At 37.4% G+C, this 22,226-nt stretch overlaps 2 protein-coding genes across 4 annotated transcripts in view; one reads left to right on the top strand and one right to left on the bottom strand.

The window, feature by feature from the left end:
- The window catches only part of GFM2 (GTP dependent ribosome recycling factor mitochondrial 2), a 22,052-nt gene extending 13,810 nt beyond the window's left edge, over nucleotides 1–8,242 (top strand). For all 3 annotated transcript variants that reach the window (XM_087715643.1, XM_087715644.1, XM_087715645.1), the window contains 7 exons: nucleotides 576–765; nucleotides 1,671–1,747; nucleotides 3,181–3,319; nucleotides 3,436–3,621; nucleotides 3,966–4,081; nucleotides 4,983–5,165; nucleotides 7,238–8,242. In XM_087715643.1, the coding sequence (XP_087571769.1) occupies nucleotides 576–765; nucleotides 1,671–1,747; nucleotides 3,181–3,319; nucleotides 3,436–3,621; nucleotides 3,966–4,081; nucleotides 4,983–5,165; nucleotides 7,238–7,366 (1,020 nt within the window). In that variant the 3' untranslated portion in view covers nucleotides 7,367–8,242. The remainder of the gene's footprint in view (nucleotides 1–575; nucleotides 766–1,670; nucleotides 1,748–3,180; nucleotides 3,320–3,435; nucleotides 3,622–3,965; nucleotides 4,082–4,982; nucleotides 5,166–7,237) is intronic.
- Nucleotides 7,007–22,226, bottom strand: part of HEXB (hexosaminidase subunit beta) — a 24,940-nt gene continuing 9,720 nt past the window's right edge. Inside the window, exons 6-14 of the mRNA XM_087715650.1 lie at nucleotides 19,679–19,780; nucleotides 17,709–17,838; nucleotides 16,266–16,437; nucleotides 15,377–15,463; nucleotides 13,157–13,229; nucleotides 12,532–12,706; nucleotides 10,824–10,914; nucleotides 8,719–8,823; nucleotides 7,007–7,814 (exon numbers count right to left, since the gene is read on the bottom strand). Coding sequence (XP_087571776.1) covers nucleotides 7,757–7,814; nucleotides 8,719–8,823; nucleotides 10,824–10,914; nucleotides 12,532–12,706; nucleotides 13,157–13,229; nucleotides 15,377–15,463; nucleotides 16,266–16,437; nucleotides 17,709–17,838; nucleotides 19,679–19,780 — 993 coding nt within the window. The 3' untranslated portion in view covers nucleotides 7,007–7,756. The remainder of the gene's footprint in view (nucleotides 7,815–8,718; nucleotides 8,824–10,823; nucleotides 10,915–12,531; nucleotides 12,707–13,156; nucleotides 13,230–15,376; nucleotides 15,464–16,265; nucleotides 16,438–17,708; nucleotides 17,839–19,678; nucleotides 19,781–22,226) is intronic.

The raw sequence follows: 22,226 nt of genomic DNA on the forward strand, positions 1-22,226 counted from the left end.
GAAAGCATGTAAAAATGCAAGTAGAAACATAGGAACCACCTTAGGTGGGGAGGTAACAGCGTTCCATGCACCTTTGGCGGTTAGTCATGCCGGCCGCATGACCACGGAGACATCTTTGGACAATGCTGGCTCTTCGGCTTTGAAACAGAGATGAGCACCGCCCCCTAGAGTTGGGAACGACTAGCACATATGTGCGAAGGGAACCTTCACCTTTAACTTTGCAAAATAGTCTAATCAAATGTATGGAGACTGCAGCTCCCATATTCTTTGGCATATATTCTTTTGAGGCTATAGAAAATGTCTAACCATACATGGAACAGCATTCGACATTTATTTTTCTAGAGAGGAATAATATGTGGAAATCTTCATAAAAATTTTCTTCCATTTTTCAAAAAGTGCTTTTATTGTCTAAAAAAGTAATTATTGTAGCTGCAAAACAAAGGATTGGATGTCCTTGTCCTTTAATTGGGAAAAAACAATGCTGGACAGCCAATTAACATTCAGTGTTTTTTAATGATGGAAACCAATTGTGTGCTGGCCATTCACCATGCATTTTGTTATTTGGCTTGCATTAGAGTGCCACTGGCGACACCATTGTTACTTCAAAAGCGTCTGCAGTGGCTGCAGCTCGTCGAGCTGGAAGAAACGTGGAATCAGCACGTGGTCAAGCTAAAGAAGTACAGAACCTCCTGTTAGCTGGCATTGAGATTCCAGAACCGGTCTTCTTTTGTACCATAGAGCCACCTTCCATGGCCAAACAACCAGGTACAATTCAGTTTCTGAAATAGGAGAGTTGTGCTTGTAACCTTTCCATGGCCCTAAAGAAATGGGATGATTTGTTATTTATTAATAGGCACAAAAATATATTACAGTTGACTAGTATTCTTATCTAGACCATGCCTTCAATTGTGAGATAATTTGAGAAGGAATACGATCCTGTTATGGGTCTCTAGCTTAGCAGGTAAACTCATTAATTCAGATTTTAGGATAAATATCCAAAGGTCACTGTAATCGCATTGCACATCCGAGGTGATCATAGTCAGCAACTGTCTGTGTTGATCGAAAGACTTTTTGGAACTAAGAGATGAGGAGATGAAGATCAGGAGTGTGAGAGTCCCTTATTTTTTCCTGATGAAGAAGAAAAAGGGGCAAGGAGGAATAAAAATCTTAGACACCGTTTTTAAAGTAATGATTGACAGAACAGCTTCATGGTTTTTAAAAAGAGGAGAGAGAGAAACAATGGAAGAGATAAGCCTAATGTAGCTTTTTCTCCCTGGCCTGCTTTTCACTCTCTTAAATTTTGAAACATTGTCTTCCCTTCCATGCAGGTTTTGGCCTGTAGTTTGGAAATCAAAATATTTTAAAAGAATAGAATTAAAATTGTTAATTATTTGTCTGGCTAGGAAACCTTGGTCTAGCATGCTGCTACATTAACTTTGGAAGAGTTGAATAACTTATGGGTAATATCACATCTTTTCTTGAGAGTTGTCACTTCTTACTGCTATTATTCTCCCCGAGGGCACAAGAGTCAGTTTCACTAGAGTACTGTAGAACTTCATGCCAGGATTCCTCACCAGTGACCCTTGCTAAGGCCCCGGGAAACTGCAGTACAGAAGAAGAGGACCACAGTTATGTTCTCTGTATCTATTCTAATCAATTATTTGCTCCAGATCTAGATCAAGCATTGATTTGTCTGCAGCGTGAAGATCCAAGTCTGAAAGTTAAGATTGATGCCAATACGGGGCAGGTAAGGTTTACAATGTTACCCTGTTCCCTTAAAATAAGACCTCCCTAGATAATAAGCCCAATCAGGCTTTTGAGCACATGCGCAAAAATAAGCCCTCCCTAGATAATAAGCCCAATCAGGCTTTTGAGCACATGCGCAAAAATAAGCCCTCCCTAGATAATGATAATAACGTGTGGTGTGTGTGTGTGTGTGTGTATATAGGATATAAGGATTTAGTGTCATTGGAGGATTTTAGAAATAGCAAATGAAATGTCAGTATGTGGTTATGTATTAAATTTTGGTATTATTTTATGATGAAGGACGTTTAAACAACTATAGTCAAATGAAAATGGAGGTATGATGGTAACATGCATAAATATCTGAGTTAAAATACTTTAGTTAATATGAATTATGCTTGATGACTGTGGAAGAGATGCACGAAAGTCTTTTGTAACCAACTGATACACTTTCTACAGTATGTAAAAAAGGAAGATTTTATGTGTTGTGTTTGTTTTGAAAATAAAAATAAAAAAAACTTTTAACACCCCCCCCCCAAATATTGCAACATGGCAGCAGCCATGAGGTGTCCATGCTTGCATCTCAAAAATAATAAGATCTCCCCGAAAATTAAGGCCAAGTATTTATTTGGGGGTGGGGGTGTCAAAAGAAAATAAGACCCTGTCTTATTTTAGGAGAAACACGGTACTATTATTAAACTTACTGCTATGCTCTAAGGCAGTGAAGCATGAATCCTTACTGCTGTACTCTAAGGCAGTGAAGCATGAATCCTTACTGCTATGCTCTAAGGCAGTGAAGCATGAATCCTGTGTAGACCCCTTCTCCTTTTTTATGGTGGCACTACCTTTCAGCTGACACTGCTGAAATCAACGGAATAACTTTTGCTGAAATACAAAGCATCTTTTTTTAAAAATTGTAAACCTCCCAGAATCATTTAAGTGAGATGGACAATGTGGAAATATGAATGAATGAACCAATGTTATTATTTTCTGCTGTTTTTCTGTGTCTATTTTATATCCCATCCACCACCATCCCAAAATAGGATCTATGTGCTCCTGGTGACATCGCGACATTTGCATTTCCTGCAGACTTTGGAAGGAGCAAAAGTTTCATCTCCAGCTGCAGAGTTTCTAATATTTATAACTCATTGTTCGTATTTATACTGGTATCCATATTGGCTTATGTAACTGGACGGGGAGAAGGAGGTTCCCAAATTATTTTCCCATTGCAGCTGTAATTATTTCCAGAAAATCTGCTATGAAAGAAGGAAATCTATGAAAAACGGATAGACACTGTTTAGCTCAAATTCACTGCCAAATGCATTTTGCTGTCTGTATTGCACTCCTCTCTCGTCTGCCTGGTTTTAAAATCACTTTGAAAAGTAATCAGTATATGCCATGCTTTGATGATGCTACTTTTATGAATATTTTTGCTAGACAATTCTTTGTGGCATGGGAGAACTACACATTGACATCATTCATGACCGAATCAAACGCGAATACAAACTGGAGACTTACCTTGGACCTCTTCAGGTTGCTTATCGAGAAACAATCCAAAATTCAGTTGAAGCTGCAGGTACATTAAATGTCATAGAACTGCAAATGAAGGACTTAAAACTGGTGGCTAGTAAACACTATGCTAATTTGATGGCTTGAACTTCGCGCTTGATATGTTACTTGATTTCATTACAGATACACTGGACAGGACAATAGGAGAAAAGCGACATCGAGTGACGGTTGAATTGGGAATTAAGCCATGGGAGGGAGAGATGCCAGCAACAGCACCAGTCATTGAGTATGGTGAAAGTATCAACGACTTACTTTACCCTGACCTTCGTGAAGCGATAGAAAATGGAATTTCAACCTCATACCTTCAAGGTAAAGAGTTATTTCAGCAACTGTTTTGAAAGTCTCATATTGGAATTTTCTGAAGAAGTAGACATTTGTTGCCTACAAAAGAGCAAGGCTGTCAAGTAGAAATTAGCATCTGTCCTCCTTTTCTTTTTTTTAACTGAAGATGCAAATGAACAAAACTGCTAAGGAGAATAGCTGCAGCTTTTCGCTGTTTGTTTTTATTAGGAAAGTGACTGGCCTTGAGATGTTTACTGTGCAATCTGCAAAATACCTTTGAAAAGAAACAGTATGATGCCATCTGAACAGGTTGAATTGTTATCTGTATGGTTGATTCAATGTAAAATTGTTACTGATACTTCATTTTGTAGGACCACTTATGGGCTATCCAGTTCAAGATGTGGCAGTCACTGTCCGGGCAGTAGATACAAATGCTGATACATCACTAACTATGGTTTCTGCATGTGCATCTCGTTGCCTGCAAAAGGTATAAATCAAATAATCTTATCCAGGCCAAGTAGCAAATTTTTTGACCTTCTGTAGTTCTCTTTGTTGTTGTTTACGATATTTATTTTCCAACATTCAGAAATGGTGAGACTGGGATCATGGTGAAGATGCATATTTTCTGTTTTTTTATATAAAAGGTTTTATTTCTTTTAAAAAAACCACAAATATTTCATCATTCGTCAATCATTAAAACATTGAAGTACAATTTTTTTTGTATGCCCCTCCCTCCCTCCACCCCCCAACCCCCTCCTCCCCCCCGACTTCCCAGAACCCGTACACGGTATGGATTTTTAACTAACACAGTCTAAAATCTATTGAAAAAAAAGAAATAAAGAAATTAATGACATTCTACATTGACCTTAGCTTCTTCTTCCTGAACTAACTTTAAACAGTTTAAATCATTTCTGATCTTAAGCATAGGCTAACTGGAATTTCTTGGTCCCGTATTTATTTTGTATATAGTCAATCCATTTTTTCCAGTCTCGTTTATATCTCTCATTTGAGTGATCTTTAAGATATGCCGATATTTTAGCCATCTCGGCTAAGTTTGCGACTTTCAATGTCCATTCTTGGATTGTAGGCAAGTCTTCCTTCTTCCAGTATTGCGCCACATATTTTCTGTTTTAAGTTGCTGTTTTAAATTAAAATATTTGTAAGCTGCATGGGACTACTTACGTTTTGGAAAATGGCATTTCATTAATCACTTTTTAAAAAAATTTCAGTTATAGTTCATAATTTGTTTATATGAAATTTTATAATTTTCGGATTCATACATTATAAGTATAGCCTTCATTTCAGCCTGATCTTCTGATGCAAATTAATACTGTATTAAGTAGATTGATATTTGGATGGAAAATTTGTCTTGTAATTTTGTTTCTTAGGCTTTGAAGAATGCAGATAAACAACTCCTGGAACCTGTCATGAAATTGGAAGTGACCATGCCTGGAAACTACGTTGGTGTAGTAGTTGCTGATCTTGCACAGAGGAGAGGCAACATAAATGACATTCAAGGTCGCCTAGATAACCAGGTTGTGATTGCAGCTGTTCCCCTCGCAGAAATGATGGTATGTGCTGTAATTGGCAGGAAACTAAAGTTGCATGTTTTGGATACTGTGGAGTACTTTACAACAAACCTGAAAAATTGAGCACAGGTAGTCCTCAACCCACGGCCACAGTTGAACCCAAATGTTGTGTTGTTAAGCGATAAATTTATTAAGTGAGCTACTGGATCTGAGAATTTACTAACTTTAGTTCTGGATGGGCTGGTACTGCCCCAGACTTACCTGGTGTGCTGTTTGGGGAAGGGAGGGTGTCTTTCTAGACTCATGACTGTGATGAGCAGGTGGTGGTCATGGGCCTTAGCAGAATTTTGGACTGTGTGCCAGTTGCATCCATTCCTAGACAGAAGGCCCTATGTTCAATTACTCATACCCCGAAAACCTCCTGCATGAATTACTGTAACACATTGTGTCTGGGTCGGCTCTTGAAGAGCATCCAGAAACTTCAGCTGGTGCATTTGTTGTGGTGTAGGGAGTTATTTGCACCAGATTAGGATATATCACACCTCAGCTCCGTGAGTTTCATTGGTTACCAGTTTGATTCTAGGTTCAGTTTAAAGTGCTGGTAAGGACTCCTAAAGCCCTACATAGCTTGGGGTCAGATTATTTTGAGGGACTGCCTTTCCCAATTCCATTTACCCATCTGATGTGTTTTTAATGATTTTTGTTTTTGCTGGATTCTTTTATGTTTTTAACTTTCTATGCTGCTCAGAGACACTACATGAAACAAGCAGTTATAGAGAATAGCATTTTGGGCTTCAAAGAATAGATGCTGTTGTGCAATTCATCTGTGAACACAGAGGGGGCTCTGCAGACCCAGTCCAGATGTGCAAAGTCTAGCACAATTGAAAGTTTTATTGTTACAATATCTGTCAGTATTGATCTGTGATGCCATTTGCTGTTTTTGGCAGTGCCTGTTTTCGAAGCTGGTGTGGGCTTTGAAGCACAGGGCTTGTCAGTAGATTCTGGCAGCAACCACAGCTTCGAGTTTCCTTGGCTGGATGCCAGTGGCATAGACACAGTGGTGTTCCCTTCGCAGCATCTTTGCGGTTCTTGTGTAGATTACCTCAAGGTCTCTTTCCCGTTTCCATTTCACCAGAATGCAATTGGCGATGCATTCTGATATATAAATTTACCATGTAAATAAATAAACATATTTTTTTCTTTGAAATAGTAATTGCTAGATCTCAAAGTCAGAAAAGTACTCTCTTTTGCTCCAGCCTCAAAACAATTTGGCTCTTTTGAGCATCATCCTTGTGGCCATAAGAAACCACCACAGGTCAGGGCATTTCAGCTTCAAAGCAAGCTGTTTCTTTAACTCCTTTTTAGAAATGAAACTTCAAGCTTATTCCATGTATTTGTTATCTGAACATTTTGAGGAAGTGGTGGAAACTTCTCTAGCATAACATTTAATCTTAAAAAGAGCAGTTCTGCTTTATAGTGATTCTTGAGTGGAAAGATATTTTTTTTAATGGAAGAACTTGACCTAGAACAGTTTGTTTCAGATTAAATTAATCTAGGCTGGAATCGTCCTTGGGCTGTATAGCTCACATGCTAGAGCAGGAGTGTCAAACTGGCGGCTGGATGCATCATGTGCAAGCCACCCCCTCCCCAGCTCCGCGAAGGGCAAAAACGTCACAATATATCATGTGACAGCACCGTGATGTCGCGAGTTTGACACCCCTGTGCTAGAGCATTATACTGTCTGGCCCATTTTCTATGCTATGGTATCAAATAGTTCAGTTAGTGCAGTCTTTTCTCTACTGGGCTAACAATATTGAGTTTGATAAAAAAATCTCCAGGAAAATATAGTTAAATCACACCCCCTTAGTATATAAAGCAATCTCATTTCAGATCAATTTCACTTGCAGAAGCATTTGATGAAAATTTTTGCAGCCTCACAATTAAACAAATTTAAACTTGAAATTGCAGACAAAATACACTATATTGTGTTATTGAAATACCGATTTTCTACCGGCAGCAATCAAAAAGTATTTCAATTGTAGGTAAAATTTATTTTTATGTCTTTGAAAAAGCTTCATCTTATAATCTTTTGTAATATACATTTTCCCCCCCAGGGCTACTCAACAGTTTTACGTTCCTTGACATCTGGGACTGCTACATTTACGCTGGAATTGGCAAACTACCACCCAATGAGCCTTTTTGAGCAAAATGCTTTGCTTAATAAGAGGACTGGTTTGGCATGATCTCATGGAGTAGTACTGACATCCTATGTTTTAATCCTATGTTAGGAAACAGTTTATGTTGCAATTACAATGATCAAAAGTATAGATTGCTGCTGCAGCCTGTTTATATGTCAATAGAAACTATAAGATATAAATTGTAATTCATCTTCAGAAAAATTGAGGTTTCGTGACTGTTAACGGTTATTCCACTGAAGGACTACAACTGCCTTTTTCCTGAACTGTTATATTGTTATATACAAAATATGCACTAGTATATTTCTGGTCCTAGTGGTTATGTAGTAGGTTTTATAGCGTTCTGCTGTTGTACATATCTCTTTTCCTATATAGTTCACATTGATACATATGTCTCACATTAAAATGAAGAATAGGCACTTTTGCTACGATCCCTAATCAGAGGAAGTCATGGTTGCAGGATCCAACAAACAAAGGCTGTGCTGCAATTCCGCGCCTGTAGAGAAGAGAAAAGGGGATTAATCTGTGGCCAGGAAGTACTGTAAAAGGAGAGTTTGTATTGTACAATTTAAAGAGCTACGTAAGGAATTGGAGATAGTTCCAAGACTAAAATCTGTTTTTTAACATTAAAACAAAATCTCTTCTTATCATTTATATAACTTCAATTTCATGGCAAGGTCTAATACTTTTTTTTTTTTTAAAAAGGCAAATAGCTGAGGAAGGACAAGTTAAAAAGTGCATATGTGTGCTTGCATTGTTTTATAAGAAACACTTCTGAGCCATTCATAATTAAGTTAAAAACCATGAAATATTGGACAGATTTTTCAACTGATAAAAGTCAGGTTTTTAAATAAAATAAATTTTTCCAGCATTAAGAAAGAATACAAGGTCGGAAAAATATCAAATAAAAAAAATATGTATTTTACATATGTGTTTGTTGTGAAATTCTGAAGCTTATCCGCACCAAATTATACTCTTGTACTTCCATAAATCTAATGCAAAGAATGAAAATATGCATTTAAAGCTCCACAGATTGTTTTCTCAGGAAAATGTAAATATCAAGCTACACCTATCTATTTGAACAGACATATGTGGAGGACATAACAAAACTTGAATTTGGATGAATTAAATTTAATATAATGTAACATAATTAAATGTGCATTTATACATTCCCATATCCTTGCAAATCTTGTGGAGCTTTATAGAGCCATATCCAGCCTTCCAAGCTTCAAGCTACCTACATTATGCTAAAATCTTACCTTTTTGTTCAGTGAAAAAGAGGGACAGTGTTACAATACACTCATTTAGTAACAGAAGAGATACAAGAAATTTTCTAAGAAACTTTGATAGCACTCTACTACTTTATTAAACTATAGAATCTTAGAATATCTGTATCTTACCTAAGCATGCGACAACGATGTTGAGTCAGTCTTTTAGAAGCATCTGAAATATCGGTTACATTTTCGCTGCTCCAAAGTCTCTCACCAACAGCACTTGCCCGGGGCCTGGAATTACAAGGGAAATGCAATTTTATTTAAATACTTTAAAAAAAAATCAAATGGTTAGTATTTGTTTAAAAAGAGTAGGACAGTATGTGCAGAATTTAAAAGCTTTTACCCGCTTGCTCTCAAAATGGAATATCTACCTTTTGCTTAACCAAACTGAATTACAAGATTTCAGATACAGCATTATAAAAAATGTTACTGTGGCTTATGAGTTCAACGAAAGTTGAATGAAAGTTCAATATCACTTTCAGAATATAGTCATGCCTAAGTTCTTTTATATGAGTCTCGTTTAAATTAGGAAAATAGGCATTGGTAGAATAAAGTTTTAGATTCTGTATATATTTTGTTCTAGGTAGTGTTCTGGTAGTGACAGGTTTTATTTTCCTGGGTTCCAAGATCACTGCAGATGGGACTACAGCCAAGAAATTAAAAGACGCTTGTTCCTGGGGAGGGAAGCTATGGCAAATCTAGACAGCATACTAAAAAGCAGAGACATCACCCTGCCAACAGAAGTGTGTATAGTCAAGGCTATGGTTTTCCCAGCTACAATGTATGGCTCCAAAAGTTGGACCATAAGAAAGGCTGAGCGCCAAAGAATTGAGGCCTTTGAACTATGGCGCTGGAGAAGACTCCTGTGAGTCCCTTGGACTGCAAGGTGATCAAACCGGTCAGTCCTAGAGGAGATCAACCCTGACTGCTCTTTAGAAGGCCAGATCCTGAAGATGAAACTCAAATACTTTTGCCACCTAATGAGAAATAAGGACTCTCTGAAGAAGAGTCTAATGCTGGAAAAGACTGAGGGCAAAAGAAGAAAGGGAGAGAGAATGAGGTGGCTGGATAGAAGCCGTAAGCGTGAGTTTAAATGGACTCCAGAGGATGGTAAGGACAGGAACGTCCATGAGGTCACGGTGGGTCAGACACGACTTTGCAATTAACAACATATATTTTGTTACAAGGTCAACCTTACATTTAAATCAAAAACAACTTAAATGTTCCCCGTGATAGAATGGTACCATGAAGCTGATTGAATGTTCTGGATCAGGGGTGTCAAACCTAACCGCATCACAGGCCATAATGTGATGTATTGGGATTGTTTTTGCCCTTATGTAGCAAGGGTGGGCGTGGCCTGCACGGGCTGTACCCAGCCCATGGGCCGTGTGTTTGACATGCCTGTTCTGGATGATGCTGGAGAATAATAAATTCAGTATATAATCCAGAAAATGTTCAGAACTATGCCTTTTTGTATAAAAGAAGTTAGGCAGATTTGCCTCTGATTCTGTAATGTCTCCCATCTATAAAAGCAGTTTCTTATATTGAACTCATTAGTGCTTCCTGTAAGGGCAAATACAGGTAATCCTCGACTTAGGACCAGAATTTATGTTGCTAAGCAAGACAATTGTTACGACTGTTTTTGTCAGCAGTGTGCTGGAAGTTAAGATACATTCCAAAACAGGGAAAGTAAGGTTTATGTCCTTTTTCGCCATGGCTAGGAGAATCACTGTAGTTGTTAAAAGAGACACACAGTCAATAAGTGAGTTGGCTTCCCCTATTAACTTTGCCTGTTGGAAGCTTTCAAATGGTGAGCACATGTGCCAATGATGTTGAAAAAAGTGTTTTATAAGAACCTGAAATGTTGGTTATATTTTCCCTGCTTCAACATTCATAAAAATATGTTGGTTGCCAAACAGCTAAATTTTGAACACATATTTGTGGGGCTGCTACAAGAGTAGTATGTGTGAGAACAGCTTTAAGTTACTTTTTTCAGTGTCCCTGTAACATTGAACAGTTAATAAACAAATGATTCTAAGTTGAGAACCACCTGTATATTAATGAGGAGGAAGAGGAGGAGAAGAAACAAATGGAAAATAGAGATTTGCAATCCTCTGATGCGAGGAAAGTATATACACACATTTTAAATTTCTATTTTAAAGCAGAAAGAAAAAGATTACATGCTTAAATTTATGAAAGGAGAAACAAGCTAAGTAAGTGATTAGGTGTACCAGAGTCTCGGTGTAAGATTAGTTGCATCCACATATTCTCCCCAAAGACAAGCCTCTCCACCAAGCACCAGCTCCTTCTGTGATTTGCTTCCTGTGTTTAAAGGGATAAAAAAGCATTTGTTCATTTCCTATTTGCCATTGAAAAGAGTGTTTAAAATGAAATCTTAATATAAATTAAATCAGTGTTGGTAATTATTTAAACTGAACAGTATGATTACACAACTCATCACAATAATGTGATGGGTTCATATACAAGTAGTCCAGTACCTAGGTGCTCCCATGTTACATCCCTTTTAGGCATCCTGCACTAGTTGCTGGTTGTTTTCCAGGTGCGATTCAAGGTACTAATTATGACCTTTAAAGTACTCCATGGCTTAGGCTCAGGGTACCTGCGAGACCACCTACTGCCACCAGTAGCCTCCCACCATCCAGTGCGATCCCACAGAGTTGGCCTCCTCAGGGTGCCGTTGGCCAGTGTCGGCTAGCGACCCCCAGGGAGAGAGCCTTCTCTGTGGGAGCGCCTTCCATCTGGAATGAGCTGCCCCCCGGAGCTTTGCATAATCCCCGACCTCCGGTCCTTCCGATGCGCCCTAAAAAGTTGGCTTTTCCAGCAAGCCGGCCTGGCCTCAACAGAATAAAATAAATAATTAATTTAATTGTTAATTTTAATCTAATTTTTAAAAATTTATTGTTAATATTAATTGGGTTTGTTTTTGGATACTTTATTTAATTTCCTTTTTAACTTTTGTAATATATGTCTTTGTTTATGTTGTACGCCGCCCTGAGAAGGGCGGCATATAAATCCATAAACAAACAAACAAACAGTGGTGGGTTTTGGATTCCATTCCAACCGGTATGGTTGGAACGGCCCCGGCATCAACCACATGGATGCACGCGGCGTGCGCACTCACACGTGTGGCACACACATAAGTTGTACTTGTCTGCGACACTTCCGCAAGCCTCCGCAATGCTCCAGCTCCTCGGTGGAGCATCCCGCAGGCGCCATATGCTCCATCCACGTGCGCATGAGTGCCAAAGGCTTAAAGCACAGGTAAGCAGCGGGGGTGGACCCTCTGGAGCACTGTACTGGTATGGTACCTGTGCTCCAGGCAGGATCTGGTATGCCCGTATCAGGGCGTACCGCCTGCAACCCACTACTGAAGTAGTCCTAGACTTACAATAGTTAATTTTGTGATTTCAAAGTACATCACTGAAAAAAATGACTTATGACCATTTTTCACACGGCCATTGCAGCATTTCCATGTTCACATGATCAAAATTTGGATGCTGGGCAACTGGTTATATTTATGACAGTTGCATGTCCCGGGGTCACATGATCTCCTTTTGCAACCTCCTGACAAGCAAAGTCAATAGGGAATCTAGATTCACTTAACTAATTTAACTGCAGTGATTCACTCAACTGGCAAGAAAGATGGGGCAAAATTCACATAACTGTTTCACTTAGCAACAGACATTTGGGGTTCAATTGTGGTTGTAAGTCAAGGACTACCTGACCTTTATTTTTTCTTAGGTTACAAAAATTGTAACCTTCACACAAACAACGAAAAAGAAACTTTCCTGTAATCTAGCGTAAGAAAATACATGAATTTGAGCACTAGGGAATATGCCAATCAACACACTGGAATCCAAAGATTTTAAAAATGCCCAACTCCCACAGAAAGAAAGCAAATGCGAGCTATTGACAAACCAATAAAGTTCAGTGGTTCAACACTGTAGTAGCTCTTCCAGTCCTCGCCATAACTGATGAGATCTAGGTACCAAGGTGCAGCAAGGATTGCCTGATGCCCTTGTTTTGTTACTCTTGCTAATTCAAGTTGATACAAAAATTTCTTCCACACTTCAACTACTGTGTCTGGCTGCAGCTGAAAAGACAGGAAATTATAGGATGCTTTTGGTTTTTATTAGAACAGCATGAATATGATTCATTCCACCATGGCATGGTGTTTGAGCAATTCTAAAAGACAATGTATTTATAGCCCAACTTTTCCTCAGAACCCATAACAATTACCCCTTAATTTTATTTTACACTACAATACAAACATTCTATAAGAATTGTAGTCCTAATACATTTGGATGGTACGAGATTGGAAATGTCTGGATTATAATATTTTGAAGGCTGGTTTTTCTGAACCTTGGACAGAAGCAGCAATTGGGCTGGTCTTACTCATTTTTACACTAGTTAAACCTTTCTTGGTTTTATAAATCAATAAAAGGGTTATTTAGTTCTACATACATCTTCTAGTGTATTTTTGCAGATGAGAACTACTCTCAAAATTATGATGGAACAGTTCACATAATTTCTCAGACCTTACCTTTGCTCCATCATCAAATACTTCCTGCCATATTATGGATTTCTTGTTAAGAGAAGTCACTATTTCCAGAATTCTAGGTGCAAAACAAGACACTCATGTATTTGACACACATTCAATTGTTTATTTCTCTCTCAAACATACAATTTTCAGCCAAGAACAGACCATCCAGCAACTTCCAATAACTGGATATAAAAGAAGATTAAAAATTGCCTGCAAAATTGCTTTTGAACTTTCCAAATATTTACAAACACTTATCTCAAATTAATAACCAATCTTGATGGGATTTAGATTATGAGCCCAAAGAAAATGAAATACATTCTGGTATATTTGCAAATAGACACTATTCTTTTGTGGTTGTTTTAATGTTGCTATATCCTTCTTAGTATGACAAAGAAAACATTTTCTGGTGTAGGTTTTTACTTAGGGGTCTTTCTGATAAAAGAACATTAAGTGCTAAAAAACACTGCTTTTCTGCTGCAAATTTTGAATGCAATTGATATAATGTATTAAGATTTTAAATTTAAAGAAGCAGCCAGGGCAAGAAAGCTAGTCTATCATTGTCAAGAAAAATATGTGAGTGTGCTAGTTACTAGGAACTGAACTTGATTTGAGAGATTTCTGCTACTCACCATGTCTTAAATTATGTGCATCTCATTATGTTGATCTTCACAGCGAAAAAATAAACTGAGTTGAAAAATGTACCCCCTCTCTGCTCCATCATTTTAAGCAGGCATTGTTCCTTCCTTCCTTCCTTCTTTTTTTTTCTGCTTCAGTTTCAAACCTACTGCCCCAAACTCTCAATAACACTTCCTTTAAAATGGTTAACTTTAACTAATCTAGTTTTCCATGATTCTAGATGTAATTTTAATCATTATGTTTTAGGTGCCTGAAATGCAAGATGAAATCATTGCAACAAGCTTACTTTTAAACTTTCGTTTAAGTTGTAAAGATTGGAAATGCATTTTTTCCTGATACCTAGTCAAGTTTCAAAACATTTAATTCCGAAGGACAGTGTGTGCTGTTGATTCAGTCTCTTATTTCAATAGAAAACCTCAACACTCCTCTCCTAATTCAAAGTAAAAAAGCATTTTTAAAAATTTGTTAGAAAAAGGGTGTATTTTAAAAATAAAAAATAAGAAAGGATATGCTAGAATGAGTGATATTAAAAAGGACCATTTCAGATAACTTCTATTGTCTAAACAGTACACTTTCCTCATCTTTTAAAACAAATCAGTTGTATTACTATTCCAATCTGTCAGTCCTTCAAGTTAGACCAGGTCAGGCAACAAATACTCCAAGAAATACTAGAACTCAATTTTTTAAAATAGGCTATAAGAACAGAATCTTGAAAACCTGAGAATCATTGGTCTTGTTTTCCCAGGCTGAGTTCATGTTTTTGGTAATAATTTTCGCATATCTTCTCCAAGATCATATTTATGTTCCTCTACACAATTCCTCCTCTTAATTGATTTGTGTATGTGTGTGGTGATAAAATATGAGGAAGGTTATGAGGTAAATGGCATCATCTGAACTAAGCTTAGTTATTCCATAGAAGAGGGCTGGTTTGAAAACACGCCTGGTCTACCTATTGAATTTTCTAGTCAGAAGAAGCGACTGTTGAAATTGCGGAATACAGCATCTTTAGAAGAATTTATGAACTAGAATCTGCAACTACACTGGATTAAGGAATAAGACAGATTTTGCTTCAAAACTTCTGAAAGTACCCAATTATTTAATTAATTCAAATGTACTAGATATAGAACTGAGTCACATGTTCTATCTTCTTCATCTTCTGCAGACTCCAACCCTATCTTCTCCATCTCTTCCAGGATAGAAAATGGCCAACAAGAAGGAGAATCAAAAAAATAAAGTTCCATGCCACAGCTAATAACATGGATCCCATATCATACTACTAAAATTAGGCAGGTAAACTGCTGGTTTTCAGCAGCATCTTGTTTTCTTTTGCTAAGTTACAAAGGCTCAAGTTTCAAACTCTCAAAATGTCACTTATACCCACTCCAGTGACATTGTTAGGTATTTCACTCCAATCCCTGCAATGTTCAGCTGCAAGAAACCAGCCTCCCGCTGGCCTTTAGGAAGTTTTACTAGCAGCAGTAAAAATAAAATTTAGGGGATTAAAGCAATCAATAAAATCAATAAAATCAATAAAAGAAGCTGCAAATACATAAAGTAATATTTCTGAAAAAGGAACAGACTCACTTTTCAACATAATAGGATTCCAGTTTAGAATACCAGAACCCAAATCCTTTCTTTTTCATGAACTCAGTTACATCAGGGTTGGAATTCCTAAGAAAGAAAGAAAGAAAGAAAGAAAGAAAGAAAGAAAGAGAAAGAAAAAAAGAAAAACAAAAGCAACAAATTACATTTCTTATAATATAATACTAAAGTAGCAAAAAAATAGAATGGATTTTGCACTCTAATGTTCTTTTTAATCATACAGGAAAGGGAATCTAAAGAACATAATGCTGAAAGAATGCCTTCTTTGACTTGTGACATAAGCTAGTTTGGGCCACTGTCTAGTAAGCATAAAGCATCTGCAAGCCCCTTTACTTTTTTGGCATGGCAATCTTAAGATCAGGATATTCAATGCATAAGCAATTGTCCTATATGATACAATAACCATGTAATTTAAGTTTATTTTAATTCCACCCAAAAAGATTTCAGTTTGTTTTTCAATTCAATTGTACAGCTTGTGTGTTATATTGAAAGTGGAAAATATTCTGAAGTTATTTATCTTTGTTTGATTTTTTTACATCTCAAAAACCTGGCATTTTAACAGGAGTGTATAGATTTTCTATACTTAAATATTTTGGTAATGTAAAATTGTACATATTGGGTTCCGTTAGGAAGAAATACTTTGAAATATGCTGTATTCAGGAAAGCATCTCCACCTCATTAAAGCTACTGCCTGTTTCTAGGGTCATATCCTTCAGTGGCTGTGTAATCCTGGATATGGACAGAGCTACATTAATGAGATGCAGTTAAATGTTGCACTTATACTACTAGATTTTCTACAATACCTCTTCCTAATCAAGTCTGGAGAATTGTATAATACTAGTATCTGTTTAGTTGTGATGTTCCACCATACCAACAACTGAAGTCCACTTCATCTCCTCCTAAGTGGATATAGTCATCAGGAAATACAGTGCCAACTTCTTCAAATAATTTCATCATAAAATCATAAGTTGCATTCAAAATGGGGTTTATAGGTCCATAAGAGCCACTTGGATGTTTTCCACTGTAGCAGGGTGTGAGGATATCTTTTTTCCCAGTGTATAAAACAAAGACAAAAATAAAACAAAAGATTTATACTATTTTATTCTACATGAACTTGCATTTCTTACGTTCCTTTTAAAAGCGCTTCCAAGAACTTAAATGCTTTTTTTCCTTTTTAATGGCCAAAACCCTAATCCTTTCAAGTGGAATATGATTACTGACTAAGTATCAGATTTGGAAAATAATGACTCCTAAAACCTTTGTATTCACATGATATGATTTAGCTATTTATTCAGTACTTTTGTCCTGGATTCTATTTGTTTCCATTTATCTGAATCACTTAATGATAATCACTGACATTGGTAGAAACAAACATATATTATAGAAATACCTTATTAAACCTCTAGAATTTTGTTGCTAGAGGGTTGTAATACTTTTTTAAGGACAAGGAAAAGGCAACAGTAAATCAGGGCACTGATTTAAGTATAGGGATTTATACCAATAAAGCTGGATATTTAATATTCTTATTGGGTAAGGGCCAGAGGTGCAATTCAAAATTTTTCCCTACTGGTTCTGTGGGCATGGCTTGGTAGGCATGGCAGGGCAAGGATACTGCAAAATCCCCATTCCCTCTCCACTCCTGGGGGAAGGATATTGCAAAATCTCCATTCCCACGCCATTTTGGGGCCAGCCAGCAATGGTATTTGCCGGTTCTCCGAACTACTCAAAATTTCCGCTACCGATTCTCCAGAATCTGTTAGAACTTGCAAGGGGGAATGATTGGGAATATTTCTTTTTAAAACTATGTTAATCTTATTTAATGGCTCATGCTACAGTTTATATGTGCTCCTCCTTCAAAACAATAGGGAAAAGCATTACATGCCAACAGTTTTCATAAATTATGAGCGTGTGGGACTGGGCTGCCTGACAGGACCACAGATCAATTATCCTGACTAGCTTAATACTGCAGTGTCAAATCCAGTCTAAAAATCTGGCTGAGTGTGCAACCACAATTTATTAAATTTGTATGCTGCCCAAATCTCAAGTACAACAAAACATAAGAAGATAAATAAAAGTAATTGAAACCCTACCTACTCTCTTTATTAGAAGATATCGTATATAAAATCTGAACATATCTGAATTATATGTAGTCAGGCAAGACCTGAATTATGTAACAACACACACTGAATTTAAATAATATTTAATAATAAATATGTATTTGTATTTAGCTACCAATCTTCCTTTTCTCTTTTTTTATTCCCATTGTAAGCATATAGTATTTTCAATTCTCCTTTCAGAATGATACACATTTTACCTTTTCTCCAAGACTGGGTATGTCCTGGCGTGTCAAACTCTGGAATAACTCTAATCCCTCGTAACCGAGCATATTCTATGACATTATGGACATCCACCGGAGTATAAACATGGTTGGGAGTATATGCACCCTGTGGAAATAAACAAGAGGTAGCATTTTTTTTCTCAATACTCCAGGAAAATGTCAGCAAGTGAGAATAATGGTTAAATCTAGGAGCAACATCATATTGCAACAGTCAAGCACAAGGATATAATTCAGATACAAATTATTTTTTTTATGAAATTAAGCACAAACCATATGTACCTTTTACTGATGATCTGTACTTTGAGTAATGTTAAGTAAAAGTGGGACATGGTGGCTCAGTGGCCAAGACGCTGAACTTGTCGATCAGAAAGGTTGGCAGTTTGAATCCCTAGTGTCAGGTAACAGTGAGCTCCTGTTACTTGTCCCAGCTTCTGCCAACCTAGCAGTTAAAAAGCATGTAAAAATGCAAGTAGAAAAATAGTTTTTTCTCCTGTACTTTGGTGGGAAGATAATAGCGTTCCGTGTGCCTTCCGTGTTTAGTCATGCTGGCCACATGATCATGGAGATGTCTTCGGACAGCCCTGGCCCTTCAACTTTGAAATGGAGATGAGCACCACCCCCTAGATTTGGGAATGAGTAGCACATATGTGTGAGGGAAAGCTTTACCTTAAGTAAATGTGAATCATTCTCTGAAATCCTAGGAGAATTTAAGCTTGCTTCCCTATGTATTATTTTGATGAGTGATCATGTATCTATTGTATCTAGGGACTGGCAAATGACTTTTATGGATGAAAAACTGATATTGTTTGCTGTATCTCTGAAGATCTAGCCCATGAAATGTGAAGTTGTTAATTGAAAAAGGCAGGAAAGAAGATGGCTTTGTGTATTCTTTCTAAAGTTATTTTATGCCTATTGTGTCAATAGGAATACATCTGCTGCTCTGCCATTGACATAACCCATATCAAATAAAAAAATGTTACAACCACCAAAACAGCACAAACAGATAAATACAAAAAGGACGACAAACAATACTGTAAATATAGGAGTAATTGAGTCTTCAGGAAGCATCATATGTCAATTCACAGAACTTGGTAACATTGTAAGTTCACCTGCAGTTCCTTACTAGCTAAGAGGAACACTGAACACTACATAGTAATCTTTTGACCACCTTGGCATTATTACTAAAAAAGGAGAAATTAAAAATTGGCTTAAGGCCAAATAAAATCTACAGTGCAAAATCACATTTTGTAACAAGGAACTGGGTGATAGGTTATAGGAGTTTTGTGATATCTGTCCAATAGCAGGGCAGGGAGAAGACCTTTGCAACAACATTTAGAAGAGACTGCTCTGTAAAGATAAGATTCAAAGTAAACTGCAGTTCTAAATCCAAAAGGCATTATGTGATCAGTTCTTTGGTCTGTTTCATTGTTACTGTTGTTGTTTAGATTTCTTTTATCTTGCCTTCTTTTGTCCACTCAAGATGACAACCGTATTTAATACATGGTTGGTCTCAATTGCCATTGTTAACTGAGGACTACCTATAAACTTTATAATTACATTTTATTATTATCCTTTCTCTGAAAGTTTAGTGAATAGCATAAATATTCAAAATGGTGTACCTGAATTAAGAACGTTTTAAGTATGCTGACTGTGATTCTTTTATATTATTCTTTACCTGTATCTTAGTTTTAGGATTTTTATGTTATTTGATGCTGATTAAAATAATGTAATTTCATTTCTCTTCAATAAACTACAAATCTTCTACTCTATTGGAACATTACCCTGAATTACTATTTTCACATTTCACAGATTGGAAGTGTCCAGATATGTTAGCCCATCACTACCAGTCAATAAGGTGACCCTAATATAACTGACATGTGAGAAAGAGGTCTCTGAATTTTATTTTTTTAAAGACTTGCCACAAGATTTCATATGTTCTTACTTACCTGGGCATTCAATTCTGGAAAAGTGGTACTTTCATAAGGAAAGGAAGGATCATCTACAATGTGCCAATGTAGGACATTGAACTTGTTAAAGGCCATGGCATCCTGTGATAGACAAGATGGTATTTTAGTGACACACACTACATCCAAAAATTAATTTATACATGTGGGAATTTCTACCATGAGAACAATCTCATCACTGTTTCTATAACTATTACATTATTTCTACACCTAAGAGAACTCAATGGAGAAAGCTTTACATACAAATACTGTAAATTTTTACAAGATATTTAATTTTATGTAACTTATTTCAACAAGTGGTCACAGGATGCAAAATATAATGACCTAAATAAGATAGCTGCCAAAGAAGGTATTTATCACAGAGCTTTCCACATGTTGTCGAAATGCATAGGCATATATTGATTATGTAGATGTCTTTACAGTGTAAAATGTAGGCCTTAAGCGTGTTCCTCAAAACTACCTGAGTACTTGTCTGTATGTTGTGGGTCCCACTGATTAGGAATTGCGGCCTGGTTGGACCATGAAAAGGGGTCTCAGTGGTGTCTCCTTCTTAATGAAAGCCATTCCCACTGAGGTATAGTTAACCCCCAACCTGCTGCTTTACTGTAAAGCCCTAAAAGTGGTTTTGTCAGCAGGCTTGGGGACCGTGAATGGAAACTGACCCAATCAAGTGGTTAATGGGAAGAAATTGTTTAGACCAGTAGCTTCTCCCAGCTCAGTGAAGAAGTCTAAATTAATAGATTCTATTAAGTTCTTCCTAATGTTCTAAAGAACCTGCCTTCTGTAACTAAACACATTCTGCATCCTGTACTCTGAATGAAAGAGAAGAGAGCTTCTGCTATTTCCCCTTTTCTCATAGGCATTTTCTTGTATTTTATTATTCTGTCAAATATGTTCTTACATTGAGTGTACCGGTATGAAGCCAACTATTTCATGCCATGGCCTCATTTCATTGGCCTTTTTTCTTTGCCAAAATCCAACAGCTATTCACTCTTCAGTTTTCTAGGTCATCCTTTCACTGAATGAAAACCCGTCTATGGATCTTGGATTTTGCCTTTAGACCGTTATGTACAAAATGGTTTTACTGGTACATCTTGCTCATGTTACCCAGAATTTTAGGCTTTGTTATTAGCATTCTAAAAGGGTGACATTAGCTTTTTTAACATGGAAGTTGAAGCCTCTTCTCTAACTTTAAGAAAGCACGTTTTTCTCTTCTCAGCCAAGTCCACTTCATTTGGTCTGTGAGAACTTGCTTTTTTCAGCAACTATATACAATAGAAAGTGCATTCTGGAAGACCTGAGATATATATGCAAGTATTAAGAATCAAACTCGACTGGGAAAGGAAATGTATGTAACATACATTTGAGGTTTGAGCAATAGGAAGCATTGATGCTACATAACATTTTACAAGAGGCAAATTTATGGGTTGTGTAGTCTCTTTCCCAGTCAATTTTGATTCCTGAGTTTTGTCTGAATTTCAAGGCAAAACATTATAATTTCTTCAAATGGATGCCACTTATATTGAGTAGAGAAGCCCCTCTTAAAGATAATTTGTTATCCAAATCTGTTATTAGACATGTAGAAAAGGGTTTTCTCTGTTATTACCAAGCTATGGAATCTGCTCCCTTTGAAGTTGCACTCAGTCTTCCAATCTTTCTGCTTTCTTTAATTAATCAAACTCTTTTAAACTGATTTAAATTAGAGATAGTTCTTGATTTACAATCCCAATTGGGACCAGAATTTTCATCACTAAGTGATGCAGTTTTAAAGGGAGATGTCACATGACCACACAATGATCAAAATCCCACCTTTTCTGGTTGCCATTATAACTCTAGACATGAGGTTTGTTAAGCAGAGGGAATCCCAGGTAAGGAGCTTAGGTGTAGGGAAGATCTAGGTCACCTGCAAATGGGGAGGGTGCTGTGGTGTGGTATGAATACAGAGAGGCCAGGAAGAATATGCTGCAGCTCAGGGGATTCTAGAGTTGCAGCTACTCCCTGAGCTTCAGTGCAATTCAAAGCTGCAGTCATCCTGGGAAATCTCATCTGCCCCAGCCTGGCCCACCACAGCCTGGAAAGCCTTAGCCACTACAGGCCATCCCAGCAGCACAGTGCAGCATGCCTCAGTCTGTGTACCCTGCAATCCACAGGCTCTTCCACGCCTCGCTGACTTTGGCCTTTTTCTCCTGCTCTTGGTGAGGCACACGCAGCCTGGCCCTATTGTAAGAGAGGAAGTTGTTGGCCATGCTCGGACTTTCCCCTGAGGCCACTTGTTTGCTTCATTATCATGATCCTTTGGGAAATTTGTGAGCGTTGTTCTGAAGCATTGTGAGAAAAGGGCATCTGCCATTCTCTAAGTCACCTTTTTCTAAAGGTGTGGCAAAGCTGTGTGTGCACATGCTATCATGCGTGCTTTCCCACCCACCTGCGCATGCATGAGCGACTGCCCACATGCATGTGGGAGCGAACGCTTGCGCGTGCAGGGGAAGGAGAATATTCACTCTTCCCATGCTCCGGAGGCTTTCCTGAA

Source organism: Thamnophis sirtalis, unplaced genomic scaffold, assembly GCF_051295495.1.
Source record: "Thamnophis sirtalis isolate CommonGarterSnake01/CBP01778 unplaced genomic scaffold, rThaSir2_p1.2 scaffold_5, whole genome shotgun sequence".
NCBI lineage: Eukaryota > Metazoa > Chordata > Lepidosauria > Squamata > Natricidae > Thamnophis > Thamnophis sirtalis.